Source organism: Acinonyx jubatus, chromosome A1 (genome assembly GCF_027475565.1).
Source record: "Acinonyx jubatus isolate Ajub_Pintada_27869175 chromosome A1, VMU_Ajub_asm_v1.0, whole genome shotgun sequence".
Lineage (NCBI taxonomy): Eukaryota > Metazoa > Chordata > Mammalia > Carnivora > Felidae > Acinonyx > Acinonyx jubatus.
This window is the reverse complement of record NC_069380.1, coordinates 155,538,608-155,553,562: the sequence shown is the minus strand read 5'-3', so window position 1 is coordinate 155,553,562 and position 14,955 is coordinate 155,538,608. Positions and strand designations below refer to the sequence as shown.

Below are 14,955 nucleotides of genomic sequence, written 5' to 3'. Positions count from 1 at the left end.
ATGGAACACAACAGACAGCCCAGAAATTGACCCACATAAATGTAGACAACTGATTTTTGACAAAGGAGCAAAGGCAATGAAATGTAACAAAAGCTGTCTTTTAAGCAGATGGTTATGGGACAACTGGACCTTGTTTTGCACATGCAAAACAAAGAATCTCGACACAAACTTTGTAATCCTCACAAAACTTAACTCAGAATGGCTCACAGGCCTAGATGCAAAATACAAAATTACAAAACTCCTAGAAGATAACATGGTAGAAAACTAGATGACCCTGGGTTTGGGTATGACTTTTTATTTTTTTATTTTTTCATCTTTGTGATGGGAGGAGATGACTTCAGATACAACACCAAAGGCACAACCTATAGGGGAAAAAGTGATAAGCAGGACTTAATTAAAATTAAAAATTCTGTTCTGTGAAAGACACTGTCAAAAGAATGAAAAAGCAAGCCACAGATTGGGAGAAAATATTAGCAAACAATGTATCTGATAAAAGACTGTTACCCAAAATATATAAAGAACTCTTAAAACTCAATGTTCAGAAAACAATCTGATTTTTAAATGTTCCAAAGAACTCAACAAATACCTCACCAAAGAAAATATACAAATGGGAAATATGCATATGAAATGATGCTTCACATCATCTGTGATCAGGACAATACAAATCAAAATTAGATACAACTACACACCCATTAGAATGGCCCAAATCCAGAAAGCCGATACCACCAAATGCAGGTAAGGATATGGAGCAAGAACCCTCATTCATTGCTGGTGGGAATGCAAAATGGCCTAGTCACTTTGGAAGACAGTTTGGTGGCATCTGACAAAACTAAATATACTTGTAACATATAATCCAGTAATTGCACTCCTTGGTATTTACCCAAAGAAGTTGAAAACTGATGTCCACACAAAACCTGCACATGAATGTTTATGGCAGCTTTATTCATAACTGCCCAAATTTGAAAGCAATCAAGATGTCCTTCAGTAGGTGGTAGAGAAACTAAACTGTGGTATATATAGACAATGGAATATTACTCATTGCTAAAAAGAAATGAGCTATCAAGTCATGAAAAGACAGAGGAACTTTAGAAGCATAATACTAAGGAAAAGAAGCCAATATGAAAAGGCTACATACTATAGGATTCCAAATATATGACATTCTGGAAAAGGCAAAACTATGAGGCAGTAAAAATATCAGTAGTTGCCAGGGGTTGCAAAAGCGGGATGAATAGGAAAAGTGCAGAGGACTTTTAGAGCAGTGAAACGATTCTGTATGATACAATAATAATGGATGCATATTATATTTGTACCAACCCACAGCAAGTACAATACCAAGAGTGAGCCCTAATATAAACTATGGACTTTGCGTGATTATAACATATCAATGTAGGTTCATCAACTGTAACAAATGCACCACTCTGGTGAGGGATATTGATAACGGGGGAGGTTGTCTATGTGTGAAAGCAGGAGTATATGGGAAATCTCTGTACCTTCTGCTCAATTTTACTGTGAACCTAAAACTGCTCTAAAAAATAAAGTGTATTTAAAAAAAATATGCTCTTAGCCTCACCAAATCCTACCTACATACAAACTTAGAACTTCTCTCCCTTTGCCAAGCTATAGGAAGGGGACAACAAAGGATAAATGGTAGGGAAACAGCCTCCCTGAAAGGCATCTCCAGCTTGGAGGATATGGGGTAGGTCACTTAGGGTCCTAAGTAGGTGGGCTCAACCACACTCTAAACCCAGTCTGACACCCTGGACCATCCAGATGTACTAAATCAGCATCTGTGATGTGTTAGATGTGGAAGTTTGATTTGTCCTGGGCATTAGCAGCAGAGCAGTGGCAATAACATGGAAAGAAAGGCTCTCAGGCTATCAAATCTCTCCAAGAGACACCCATACAGACACCCATACAGACTCTGCCAGCCCTTGAGGCCTGGCAGTTTTACCTCAGAACTTGTCAGAGCCTTTAATATACCAATGTACATTTTGAATTTCCAAAGTAATAATAAAGTACTCATTACTTCTCAAAGCTTTTAACCAGCAGTCCTTTCCTCAAGAAGCACCTCTCAGAATTTAAGTCACAAGCATTGAGAATGCTGATTTATTACCCTTTCACTTCCCTCCCCTGATTTTGCCAATTCTCATGTGCTTTTCTGTGCATTGCACGTAAAGGATGCTCAACTGGTACATCACGTCAATGATATCTTCCATGTTAGTGTCCTCTAACCTATTTATGCCTTTATGGATAAATGGTGTAAATCCTGAAGTTCTCAATAGTGAAACAAAATCCATCAAAATCCTCATCTGCTAGAGCAATTCAAGCATCGTTGTAACTCAGTCTGTGCCGAGAGTTGTTATACACTATGATAGCTGATTTATCAACATAGTCTTAGGCATTAGCAACTGTATAAATGGCATCGTTAAGGCTGAAATCTTTCAGATTTCTGTTAACTGCAGCAAGCATGCCACTACCAAACACACACACACACACACACACACACACACACACACACACACACACACACAGGTGTTTGTGCTTTTTCTTCATGGAATGTAAAATCCCCTGGTCACAAGGCTGTGTTGCAGGTATGACATGGAAGGGAGGGTTAATAACTTCACTAGGGGCATGGAAATCATTTCTCCAGAAACAAAATTTTTCTGTTTTTATCCAGTTTTGCTGCTCTTCACTGAACTCATGTCACAGGTTTACAGTGGTTACTGAACCAGTTGGAAAACATTTTTCTAGCTACTCATGTTTTATTTTCTTTCCTTCCTTCCTTCTTCCTCCCCTCTCTCCATTCCCAACTTAACTTCTTTTCTGCCTTTCTATCTTTCTTCCTTCCTTTCTTGTTTTTTATTTATATGACTTTATTCAGGCATATATTATAGGCCATGTAATTCATCCACTTCACTTGTATAGTTCAGTAAAAGAATGTTCACCAAAGCTGTATAGCTCCTGGGGCACCAGGGTGGCTCAGTTGGTTAAACGTCCGACTCGATATTGGCTAAGGTCATGATCTCTAACATGTGGCATACAGCCCCACGTGGGGCTCTGCACTGACATCTCTGAGAACAGCTTGGGGTTCTCTCTCTTTTTCTCTCTCTGTCCCTCTACCATTTGTTCTCTCTCTCTCTCTCTCCCTCCCTCAAAATGAATACACATTTTTAAAAAATGCTATAAATTTTATGAAAACTGAAACTGAGAAAACTGGTTATTTTTATCCAGCTTTAAACTTATTAAAGTAAAAGTAAAAATAAGACTTCCAATGAGGAGGAGGGGAAAAGCATGAAGTCCAAAGTAAGCCCACGTGAAGGGGACAGTTGGTTACTCAGTAACTCCCTGCCACCTGTGGTAAAAATTCCTGAGGCCCATAAAACTGGTTTAACCAAACTTTGTCCTTCTAGGACCTTCAGTTTAAAGTAGATTATTTGTGATTATGCTCTAATGCTGTTTCCAATTCTTACAGGACAACTGAATTTTTTTTTTTAAATCAGAAGATAACAAAAAGGTCGGTAATTTTCAGGAAAAAATGCATACTGTGAGACTAGCAAAATCTGTCATTGTAAACAAAATAGATCTAGGGACTCACATTTCCTACTTAAACTCTCTCAAGAGTACACATACAGATTGTCTAAGGCTTTCTGAAAGTTAATTTTACTTTAAATCATTGAGAAGTCAGAGCCCTGCATCACCTCTTGGGCAAGACAGTCAAAGGTCCAGCACACAGCATCAGCCCAGGGAAACCTCAAGCTCAAGAGGAGACTGGAAGGCCAACAGTGGTGTGAAATGAGGCCTGCAGGAGGCTTAGTGGGTGACCCTGAGTGTCTGAGTCCAGCCTCCCTCCCCTGACTCACCACCCTCAAACTCTCCCGCCCGCACTAGGCAGAAATAGTCCTAGGAGTCTCTGCTCTGCCTGGCTGCCCCATAGGCCGAGGCTTAGGGGGAAACTGTTGGCTTTTGGACAAACTCTTGTGAAGCAAAAACAGAAAATGAGGAAATGGTGAAAGAGCTAGAAAAACTATCAAGGAGACAGAGGAGGGACTTGGGTCTAGAGGTCAACGTTCAAACTGAAAAAGGAAGGGGAGGGGATAGGCTCTCAAGTAGTCAGGTGCTTCAGATCCAAGAGAAATGAATTGTTTAATGGTTCTCAAAGCATGTTCTGTGGACCAGCAGTATCAGCATCACCTAGGAACTTGTTTCAGATGGAAATTCTCAGGCCCCAACCAAGACCAGCAAAGTCAGAACTTTGGGGCTGAGGCCTAGCATTTTGCTTTTAAAAGCACTTCAGGTAATTCTGGTAACTGCTACAGTTTGAGAACAACTGGTTTAATGAACTACTGAGTTAAAGGTACTGGACTCTACTCAACCCCCCCCCCCCCTTAAATGGTTTTGAGAACAAAGGATGTAATTCATGACACCTTTGTATGAAGGAAAAGGGTATATTAGTTTCCTACTGCTGCTGTAACAAATGAGCACAAACTTAGTGGCTTAAAGTGACACAAATTTATTTTCTTATAGTTCTGGAGGTCAGAAGTCCAAAATCAGTCTGACGGGGCTGAAGTTGTCAGCAGGGCTGTTGCCCTCTGAAGGCTCAGGGGAGAATCCATTTCCTTGCCTTTTTCAGCTTCTAGCGACTACCCTTCTTCCTTGGCGCGTGACCCCTTCATCTTCAAATCCTTCCTCTCTACCTTGCCTCCTGTTGTAACTCTTACTGTACTGCCTCCCTCTCATAAGGGCACTTGAGGTTATAAGGGACCTATTCAGGGTAATCTTTCCATCTCAAGATCTTTAACTTAATCATTACCTGCAAAATCCCTTTGCTGTGGAAAGTAACATTCTCAGGTTCTAGGGATAAGAATGTGGATATTTTGGAGGCAGGGGGGCATTATTCTGTCTACCACAGGAGGAAAATGAGAATGTACATTTTAATTGCTCCTATTCACATAAGTAAACACTGTAATGACACCTAAGAAACTAATGTAAATGATTACCTATGGGGAATGTGGAAAATAGGGCAAAGGGAAAGAGATGGGAGCAAGGCCTCTTTTCCCAAAGTATACTCTATGTTGTTTTGAACTTTCAGCCCCACAGACATATTACCTATTAGAAAAAGTTAACACTAAACAACAAAAAGAATGAGAAACTTTTTAAAAACTCTTGGCCGTTGAAATGTTCTACTTGAACATGGGACATCAGAGACTAAACCATAGCAACTCTGTAATCACAGAAGTTGTAAGTATTAAAAGAAAAGTGTTCTAATGGTGATGTGGTTACTAGAGGAAAAGGAATTAAGATATCAGAACACCCATTCTTGGGAACAAAAACAAGACAGGCATGAAGAAATAGATGAGGGGCTAAGCTCAGCCTTTAAGAACATCAAGCTCTGACAGTTAAGCAGGGCAACCAAGAGTTTGAGAACACAAGGTTCACATGCCAGGAAAATCACTTACATGCAGTTATAGGATCATTTGCATACAAACATGCGCAACACTGGGAGCTGCTTCCCCTCTGTTATTCACAACAGAAACCCTTCTGTTACCCCCTCAGCTCTTTCTGCTGACCTCCAATGGCAACTCCCGGGCAGGACCATTGTGTATATGTTCTGCATCCCCCTCAATGGTCCAGTACTTCTCTCTCTTCCATTTTGTTCATCAAGTCCCCAGAGAGTCAACCACCATGGTCACTCCAAGTCCCACATGCCAGCTGACTCTGCCGACTCCTGGACAAACAAAGCCTCAAGTGTGAGGGTACTACTCACTTGCAATAACAAGTTTTTGATTATTGTTCCAACAGAAGCAATTTGGCCTTCTCAAGGGCCATTTATTAGATAGAGTCTATGTCAGTCCCATGCTTGTTGGAGGGTTTGGGAAGGGGTCACAAAGATAAATCAAGACATGGTCCTTGTTCTTAAGTTATAGCCAAGTTTAAACCACCAATATATTAATATCTAAAATGCAGTAAGTGCCATAAAAAAGGTATGAGTAAAGAGCTATGGAAAGACACATGTAGAAGCAATTACTTCTTACTCACATGCAGAAGCAATTCTCAAGTCCTAGAAAGCAAAAGAGATATGATGTGTAAGTGGGGTTTTACAGGATCTGCAGAAGTCTGCACAATAGGGAATGGCAACCCAATCCAAGCCATGAGAAGAGTATGAGCTGTGTAAGTACACAGGTGATGTGGATGGATTCCACGTGTCCAGGCAGGACAATGAGGCTGGTTATGAAAGGCCATGATGGCAGTAAAAACTGTGGAGTTTCTTCTATAGGCAGTAGGGGTCCTCTGGAAGAGAGTGTTGCCAGGTCAGGTTTGTGGTAGGACCATAATTCCAGGGGAATTGTAGAAGCCTTTATTTGTTTAGACTTTACTGGCAATTTAGTAACCTGGGGAGGGACTGTATTATATAATGCACACTCCATTTTCATGTTATGATTGCCTCATCGTTCTCCTCCTCCTATCTGACCTCCTCAGCCCTGAAAAGTTCCACGCTCTTTTTCTTTTTCATTTTTTTTAAATTTACATCGAAATTAGCATATAGTGCAACAATGATTTCAGGAGATTCCTTAATGCCCCTTACCCATTTGGCCCATCCTCCCCCACAACCCCTCCAGTAACCCTCAGTTTGTTCTCCATATTTATGAGTCTCTTCTGTTTTGTCCCCCTCCCTGTTTTTATATTAGTTTTGTTTCCCTTCCCTTATGTTCATCTGTTTTGTCTCTTAAAGTCCTCATATGAGTTAAGTTATATGATTTTTGTCTTTTTCTAATTGCACTTAGCATAATACCCTCCAGTTCCATCCACGTAGTTGCAAATGGCAAGACTTCATTCTTTTGAATTGCTGAGTAATACTCCATTGTGTGTGTGTGTGTGTGTGTGTGTATATATATATATATATATATATATATATATATACCACAACTTCTTTATCCATTCATCCATCAATGGACATTTGGGCTCTTTCCATACTTTGGCTATTGTTGATAGTGCTGCTATCAACATGGGGGTGCATGTGTCCCTTCGAAACATCACACCTGTATCCCTTGGATAAATGCCTAGTAGTGCAACTGCTGGGTCATAGGGTAGTTCTATTTTTAGTTTTTTTGAGGAACCTCCATACCGTTTTCCAGAGTGGCTGAACCAGCTTGCATTCCCATCTTTTTCTTTTTTAAATTGAGGTATAGCTGACATGTAACATCCTGTTAGTGTCAGGTATACAAATAACGATTCAATATTTGTATACATTATGAAATGATCACCACAGTAAGTCTAGTTACCATGCATCACCACATAGTCGTAATTTTTTTTCTTATGATGAGACCTTTTAAGATCTATTCTCTTAGTAACTTTCAAACAGAGAATACAGGATTAACTAGCCACCATACTGTGCATTACATCTGATGATGACATGTTATAACTAGAAGTTTATATCTTTGGGCTTCCCTTTACCCATTTCACCCATCCCCAGTCCCCAACCTCCACCTCTGGTAAACACCAGTCTGTTATCTGTATCTACGAGCTTGGTGGCTTCTGTCGTTAAGATTCAACATATAAGTGAGATCGCGTCATATTTGTCCTTCTCAGTCCGACTTGTTTCGATTAATGTAATGCCCTTAAGGTCTATCTATATTGTCACAAATGGCAAGATTTCATACTTTTTATGGCTGAATAATATTCCACTGTGTATATACAACATTATTTTCTTTATCCATTCATTCACTGACACTTAGGTTGTTTCCATGTCTTGGCTGTTGTAAATAATGCTGCAGTGAACATGGAGGTACAGATATCTTTTCAAGTTGCTATTTTCCTTCTTTTCTTTCAGATAAATACCCAAATGTGGAACTGCAACATCATATGGTAGTTCTATTTTTGATTTTTTTAGGAACCTCTACACTGTTTTCCACAGTGGCCGCACCAATCTACATTCCCACCAGCACCACATGAGGGTTACCTTTTCTCCACATCCTCATGATTTGCAAATATTTTCTCCCATTCAGTGGCTTGCCTTTTCATTTTGTTGGAAAGTTCCAGTTTCTTAACCCTATATTATGCAGAACGGCTTCATATTTCTCAAAAGTCTTGGCCTCAGCCAACACTCAAGCCACAGGGCTTACTTCTATGCTAAATAATTATCAAAGCATTTTTCTAAATAAAGGCAGTTATTTTGGTAAGAGAAATGCCAGTAGCAGCTGTTAAAGGGAAATATAAATTTCTTTATCTCATCATAGGCATCAGCAACATCAGCGATATTCTAAGTATCTTCTATGTAATGGAAATTATCTGTGAAACATAATTATGCGTGAGAAACACAGGCAGTATTCCCAAATTTATTTCAGCATTTCAACATCCAAGGTAAAATAATTGCAGGATGCTATGTTAAACTTGTTTTAAAAAAAGTTTATTTGTTACAAAATGTTAAATACTAAAACTAAAAACATATAAATCCAGGTCAGGCTATATTAAAATACACACATACCCTTCTTAGCAAAATTATTAAAGATTGAATTAAACAGATGCTTTAAATAAAATAAAGTACTCTTGAGGAAAATTTTTTTCTAATTAACTATGTCAGTGTAGTGTAGTTTTTAAAATTACAATTGAAAAGTTCAGCTGTCTTAGAAGTTAAATTTATCCAATTCTTCAGTTTTCTGTTACTGTCCAATATGAAGCTACCATGCTGGCTTCGACAGGGTGAATTTCAGTTATGTTACTGAAACGTCTATTTTACAATCCTACTCTCTTATAATATGAACAGAGAGTGGTCAGAAGTATACAAAGGGTTATATAAGGTGAAAACTTGGCCCATAAAGAAAAGGCCTTAGTTCTACCACACAGTATCTTCTCTAATTAAAATGATTGGTAAATATACTGAAGCAGAGATGTGCACAAAGCATACATTCATCTAGAAATAATCTTTCAATTTAAAAAAAATTCAAAAAGAGCACTCATTTCTCCAAGATAGTTGATAAATATTTTTAAATTTCCTGTTATTTTAAATTGAGTTAATTCAAAGGTATTGAAGAGTCTAGGTTTAAAAACTAATTTGATTACTGTTCTGACTAGTTCTGAAGAGCCATGACACCAGTGTGTCTGAGTCACTCACACAGGTGGTAAAGCACTTTCATAATAAAAACTACATGCTCAACACTAACAGAGCACCAGCTTCCAAACCTAACTTCCACTCAGGTCAAACAACCTAAAATAGTATCTATGGTCTAGGTAAATGTTAGATTTACAAGTATTTTCAAGAAATACTTTCTTTTGCTTTAGAACTTAATATTTTTTCAATTTCCTAGATTAAAAGTTACTGATTTAGAACATTAAGTGCTGTAATTCACACAGGGTAAGACTACGCTTAGGAAGAACATAAGACTATTGTGTTTTAAAAGACCTTAAATATGATGAATTTCTAGAAATCTACTGTAGTATTTATTCTTTACAATGCTTATCCTTGTCAAGTGGGATTTGCCAATAGTTTATGAACCCAAGTGATTAACATACAAAAAACATAAAATGCATTCCAGTAACCTTCATCAATACAATCTAATTAAAAATATATAGAGGGCATTTTTACTGTCTTACTCTAACAGTGCTGATATACATCCAAGGACTAACTATATAGTACTTTGTCTAATACTATGGTATAAAACAATTTAATTAAACCTTTGAATAGCTGGAAAAATTAGGTGTCTTCGAAAGTCCTTAGAAATTAAAAGAAAATTATATCCCAATACTGAATTACAAATGAAAATGATGTTAACAATAAATAGTAATCTGATCTTCCATCGCTCGGCTTGTGAGCTTCTAATGTAATTATTTCTGTTGACATTTGATACAAGAGACACTATAATTCTATCCTAGTACCATTTTCTCTACATGTAATGAGTCTCTGATTTATATCCTTTCTTTTAACTTACTGGATTATCTTGAAGGTCAAAATTAATGCTACTCCTCATTAAATAACCTTGCGGTCCTCAGAATTCAAACAATTCAAGCTGCTGACATCCTAAGCTTAGTAAGTTACTAAACAAAAAACTCTTGAGCCTTTGCTTACAAATTCTCCAGAAAGCATCTCTTCCTATGAACATCTTTATAAATGATGCATTAAAGTCACACTGGTCAGTCACTTTTATTAACATCCTGGTCTCACAATGATCAAGAAAGCATTTGTTCACCTGTTATGGAACCAGAGCTGTGAGTGTTCTAATGCTGAGACAACACAAGACACATCTCCCTTGCCTGAGGAGGTGGCAGCAGAGGCAGGAGAGACTTCCCCAAGGATGGGAAACCCCATGTGATTTCTTCCTTCCAGCATGCCTCCTTCCCTTCCCTTGATGTCAATGACTCTTTTTTGCTTTCAGAGAAAATGATGTTTGAGCGATGAAATACAGTACATATCCTGCCAGGAGATACACATAATTTGGGGGCCCCAGTACAAAGTGAAAATGCAGGGCCTTTCTTTAAATATTATGAAGAATATCAAGGTGGCAATGGCAGAGCATTGAACCAAGCATGGGCCCCTGTGTTAACACACGTTACATGGCCTTAAAGCCAGCTCTGTTTAGATCTCCTGCCCAGTCAGAATCCAGAGAAGAGACAAGGTGGCACAGTTGGGTTGTCCACATAAAAAAATAATTTTTTTTCATGATGGTTTAAACATTGTCACTGATTTGAATCCACGTGGCATTTCACTTTCAAAATTCCATGCAAATTTCTATTCCTTAAAATTTCAGACTGATCAGCTCTACCTTAGATTTTTTCATTACTGAAATAGTCATACCAGGTCTTTAAAATGCCCATTATTTTAATAGAGCAATTAATCAGACGATGAAATTTTAAAATTAATCCTACATGATTTTTTTCTTAATTTAATTTAAACATTTCTTAATTTAAACATTTCGTAACTGGGAGGGGTACTAGTATCACTAAAGCAACAGGGCATCTTAAAGGGAAAAAATAGCTGTATAACAACTTTATATATTAGGATGGTGACACCTTAGTTTTAGCCTATGGTATATTTTGTTCCCTTTTAAGATCACAATAGTAGTTTTTTGTTTGTTTGTTTGTTTGTTTGGTTTGTTTGTTTTCCAGAGGACTAACAAACACATTAAGCTGTATGGTAATTCTTTTTAACGCCCATATTGGTTTCAGTCACAGAATTTTACTGGAACACAGAGGTATCCCATTCTTCATAATAATAATAATAACAATAATAAAAATAATAATAATAATAAAAAGTGTATGTATATAAAAGCTCTGGGTTACATTACTAAGCAACGACACTTCCGGGAGTGAATATACTTCCTGTATTCCGCAAGCTGCTTCAAGTACATATTCGATGGCCATCTGTGCTTTTCAACAAAACTGCGTTCTTCCACTAAAATTTTTAGAAAAAACAATGTTAATTGCAAATATTTTATTTTGGATCAAGTTTAGATATTAACTATTGATTCCTTATTTAACAGATGGGATCCAAGCTCTGCTCTGTATCCTCGGCCCTTCACTCAATGCTTCCAAAATTGTTTAACATAATTTTGGTTAAATCAGTCATCAGGATTTATATTACATAATTTACGATAATATACATCTTGCCCACTTCTTTATCAAGTAGTATTTATGTTCTTTTTGTTTTTCTCCCAAATAAGACTTATTTTTCTTGGAGATGACAACAGACTTGCTTTTCATTTAATTAGTTTTCTTTATAGCTGACTTATTCTTCCAAACTCTTTAACATCCTCTCAATTCCATTCTCCACCCAACCACAGTCACCGGATAATCTAACTACTCTGGTAGCAGCTGCCCGTCTTGTCATGGCCCTGGAGACATCCCTTCCTCAGAGCCCTGTACCCTCTTGCTTTCTAGGCCTGCTTCATTCTTTTGTGTTGGATCCCTCCACTTGTAGACTCTAGGTCCTTCACTCAGTTTCTTTTCTAGTTTTAGTGAAGCACAACTTTTATTAGCTCCCTGAAAAAGGGGGTACATATGAAGTACTTTTGAGACCATGCTTGTGATGAAACATCTTTATCCTCTTTACACACAAATGTAACTTGGTTTGGTACCAAATTCTAGGCTGAAAACTTCCCTCAAGACGTCGAAGACAGAATTCCACTGCATTCTAGTTTCCAAAGTTATTGAAAACTCTGTTACCATTAAGATTCATAGTTCTTGGCAAGTGATCTGTGTTCTTTTAAAACTTTTAGATTTTTCTATTTGTAGTCAGTGTTCTTGCATGTCCCAGTGATGGACCTTGTTCATTCATAAAGCTGAGCACTTAGTAGATCCTTTCAATCTGAAGACTTGGGTCCTTTGGTACTAGGAAAACTTCGTGTATTACTTCTTTGCTAATTTCCTCTCTCCAATTTTATTCTGTATTAACTTCTATTACTCAGATACTTCATCTCCTGGACTGAGCCCCCAGTTTTTTAAAAATCTTTCTCTCTTGTCTCTTTAGCTGTTTGTCTTCCTTTTTATGAGATGTCCTTATCTTTATTTTTCAACTCTTATGTAGTTGTTTCAACTCCTTTATTTACTTAGGGTTTTTTGTTTTGTTTTTACTATCATATTTGTAATTTCCAAGAACTATTTCTTGTTCCTGTATTGTTTTAAATTTATGGTAAAACACAGCATAAAATTTATTATCTTAACGATTTTTAGGTATATAGTTAAGCACATTCACATTGTTGTGCAACCAATCTCCAGAACTCTTTTCATCTTGCAAAACTAAAACTCTATTAACTATTGTTTTTTTTTCATAACTATCCTGCTTTATGGATTTATATCTCTTATTCTTTCAAGCTATTCATTTACAATTTTTAAAGTTTTTTTCCCTATTTTTTGTGCCTCTAAATTCTTTCTCTTGTGTGTTTATTAATTTTATTTTGGTTTTGGTATCTGTCTTCCATGTTGGACACTGCCTCAAGTAATTGCAGATCCCTGGTTATCTCCTTACATTTAAGAGTGAGACACTAGAAAGCTATTTGGATATCTTGTGGTCATGGGTAGGACTTACTGACTGGTAGAATAACTGAGCAGATACTTGTTGGGTTCACTGAAAGAATTCCCAAATGAATGCACCTATATATTTTTTTCTCTGAGGCCAGAGAAAGATGCTTCAATTTCATGCCCAGAGTATGGGAGCCAGGCAAACACCTGGCTGCCACAAATCCTAGAAGGAGCCTGGAGGCTAAATATACAACATGCACAATTTCACATGACCCCTAAGTTTTCAGTCCAGCTCCTTAACCCATTCTCAGCTATACCTGGAGTTTGTGATTCTATAACATTTTTGGTTTAATTTCTCCAGTAATAAACCTCCCATTCCAGGATGATGAAGGAGAAGGAGTTGTCTGCCTGGGTGGGATGGAGTGCAGCAAAAGCTTCTTCATCAACTTTCAATTAAGTACTGCTTTCAGCCCTAACCCTTATTCTGCTTTCTGAAATACCTGTTCCCTCAGGTTTCTAAGGCTTCTTGGTATTCTGCTGGCTGAATCAGCTTGTTTCTCATAGTATTCCCTTCTGTGGGTACTTAGGTTTCTTTCTGCTAAGTCAGTTCCCACTTCTCCATCTACTGTTTGACCTCATATATTATAATTCAGATTAATGAGGACCTGATCCAGGCTGCAGGACACGGATATAAAGAAACAATCTAGCAGCTCAAGGAAGTTAGCTGTAGTTTCATTAGGAAGAAAAGGTGACCTAAGACTACTCCCTTGGTTAAGATTTAAAAAAATAGAAAAGTTATCACAGGTGAGCTCTGGCAGCCAACAAAAACCAAAACAAGACAAAAAAAAGCTTCGCAGTATATAATATGTAACACAATATTGGGCCAAATTAAACTGTGGGAATAATGAATCCATAAATGCCAAGGGTAACTCATATTCCTGTGTAGTGTTATTTGTTTTCAAAACAGTACAGCATATAAAATGTATCTAACATTTAAAAGCTATTTAACTAAGTTTTGTTGCATCAATGCCAGCATTAACATGACATCTTGTCTATTCTCACCTTTCAATTTCTTTTTTTTAATGTTTATTTACTTTTGAAGGAGAGAGAGACAGAGTGTTGAGTGGGGGAGGGGCAGAGAGAGAAACACACACACACACACACACACACACGCACAGAATCTGAAGCAGGGTCCAGGCTCTGAGCTGTCAGCACAGAGCCCAACGCCAATGTGGGGCTCGAACTCATGAACCGCGAGATCATAACCTGAGCCAAAGTTGGATGCTCAACCAACTGAGCCACCCAGGCGCTCCTCACCTTTCAATTTCTAAACACACTCAAAGAAGAATTTTTAGTTGAGAGAAAACAGTTCACATAATTCCAATAATAATTTGATAATATCTGAAACCGAAAATGGGAAATTATTTAAGGGAGCTGTAAATTGATGGTGACAAGAACCCTTCCAACTTCAAGTGACACTGTGAAGTACGTCCAGTATAAGGCAACAGGGAGGAGGAGAGGTGACTAGGATACTCTGGAGGGGACACGGTCCTTTAAAAGGGCAGCTACTTGCTCAGTTCCAGGTTGCTGCCATGTGGGAAGAGGGGCTGAGAGTAACCAGGTCTTCCAACTTTTCAAAAGAAGACAGAAATGGAAACTGTTACAATTTTTACATGATGACCACTCAAAAAAAGTAATACCACGTGGTCCAAATAAGACACTTGGCAGACTATATTCAGCTACATTCAACCCACAGATTTCCAGTTTGTGACTACTAAGTTAGATTAGCAAATTCTCCCTTATCCACCAGGGGCTTTTTTCACTACCTACAATGACACACCACAGCAGGTCCTAAACATAAACAGGTACCAGTGAATCAGAACATTCGTGATACCTTAACTCCCATCCAAGGAACATAAGACAGTCACTGACATTGCCTCATCTTCTCACCTGCCTTCTTAAAGCACACCCTGGAGTCCTGCTTCTCACTCTGCCAGGCAGTCATAA

At 37.9% G+C, this 14,955-nt stretch overlaps 1 protein-coding gene across 1 annotated transcript in view; it reads right to left on the bottom strand.

The window, feature by feature from the left end:
• Positions 1-10,886: 10,886 nt before the first annotated feature.
• The window catches only part of RHOBTB3 (Rho related BTB domain containing 3), a 49,793-nt gene continuing 45,724 nt past the window's right edge, over positions 10,887-14,955 (bottom strand). Inside the window, exon 12 of the mRNA XM_027037638.2 lies at positions 10,887-11,383. Coding sequence (XP_026893439.1) covers positions 11,268-11,383 — 116 coding nt within the window. The 3' untranslated portion in view covers positions 10,887-11,267. The remainder of the gene's footprint in view (positions 11,384-14,955) is intronic.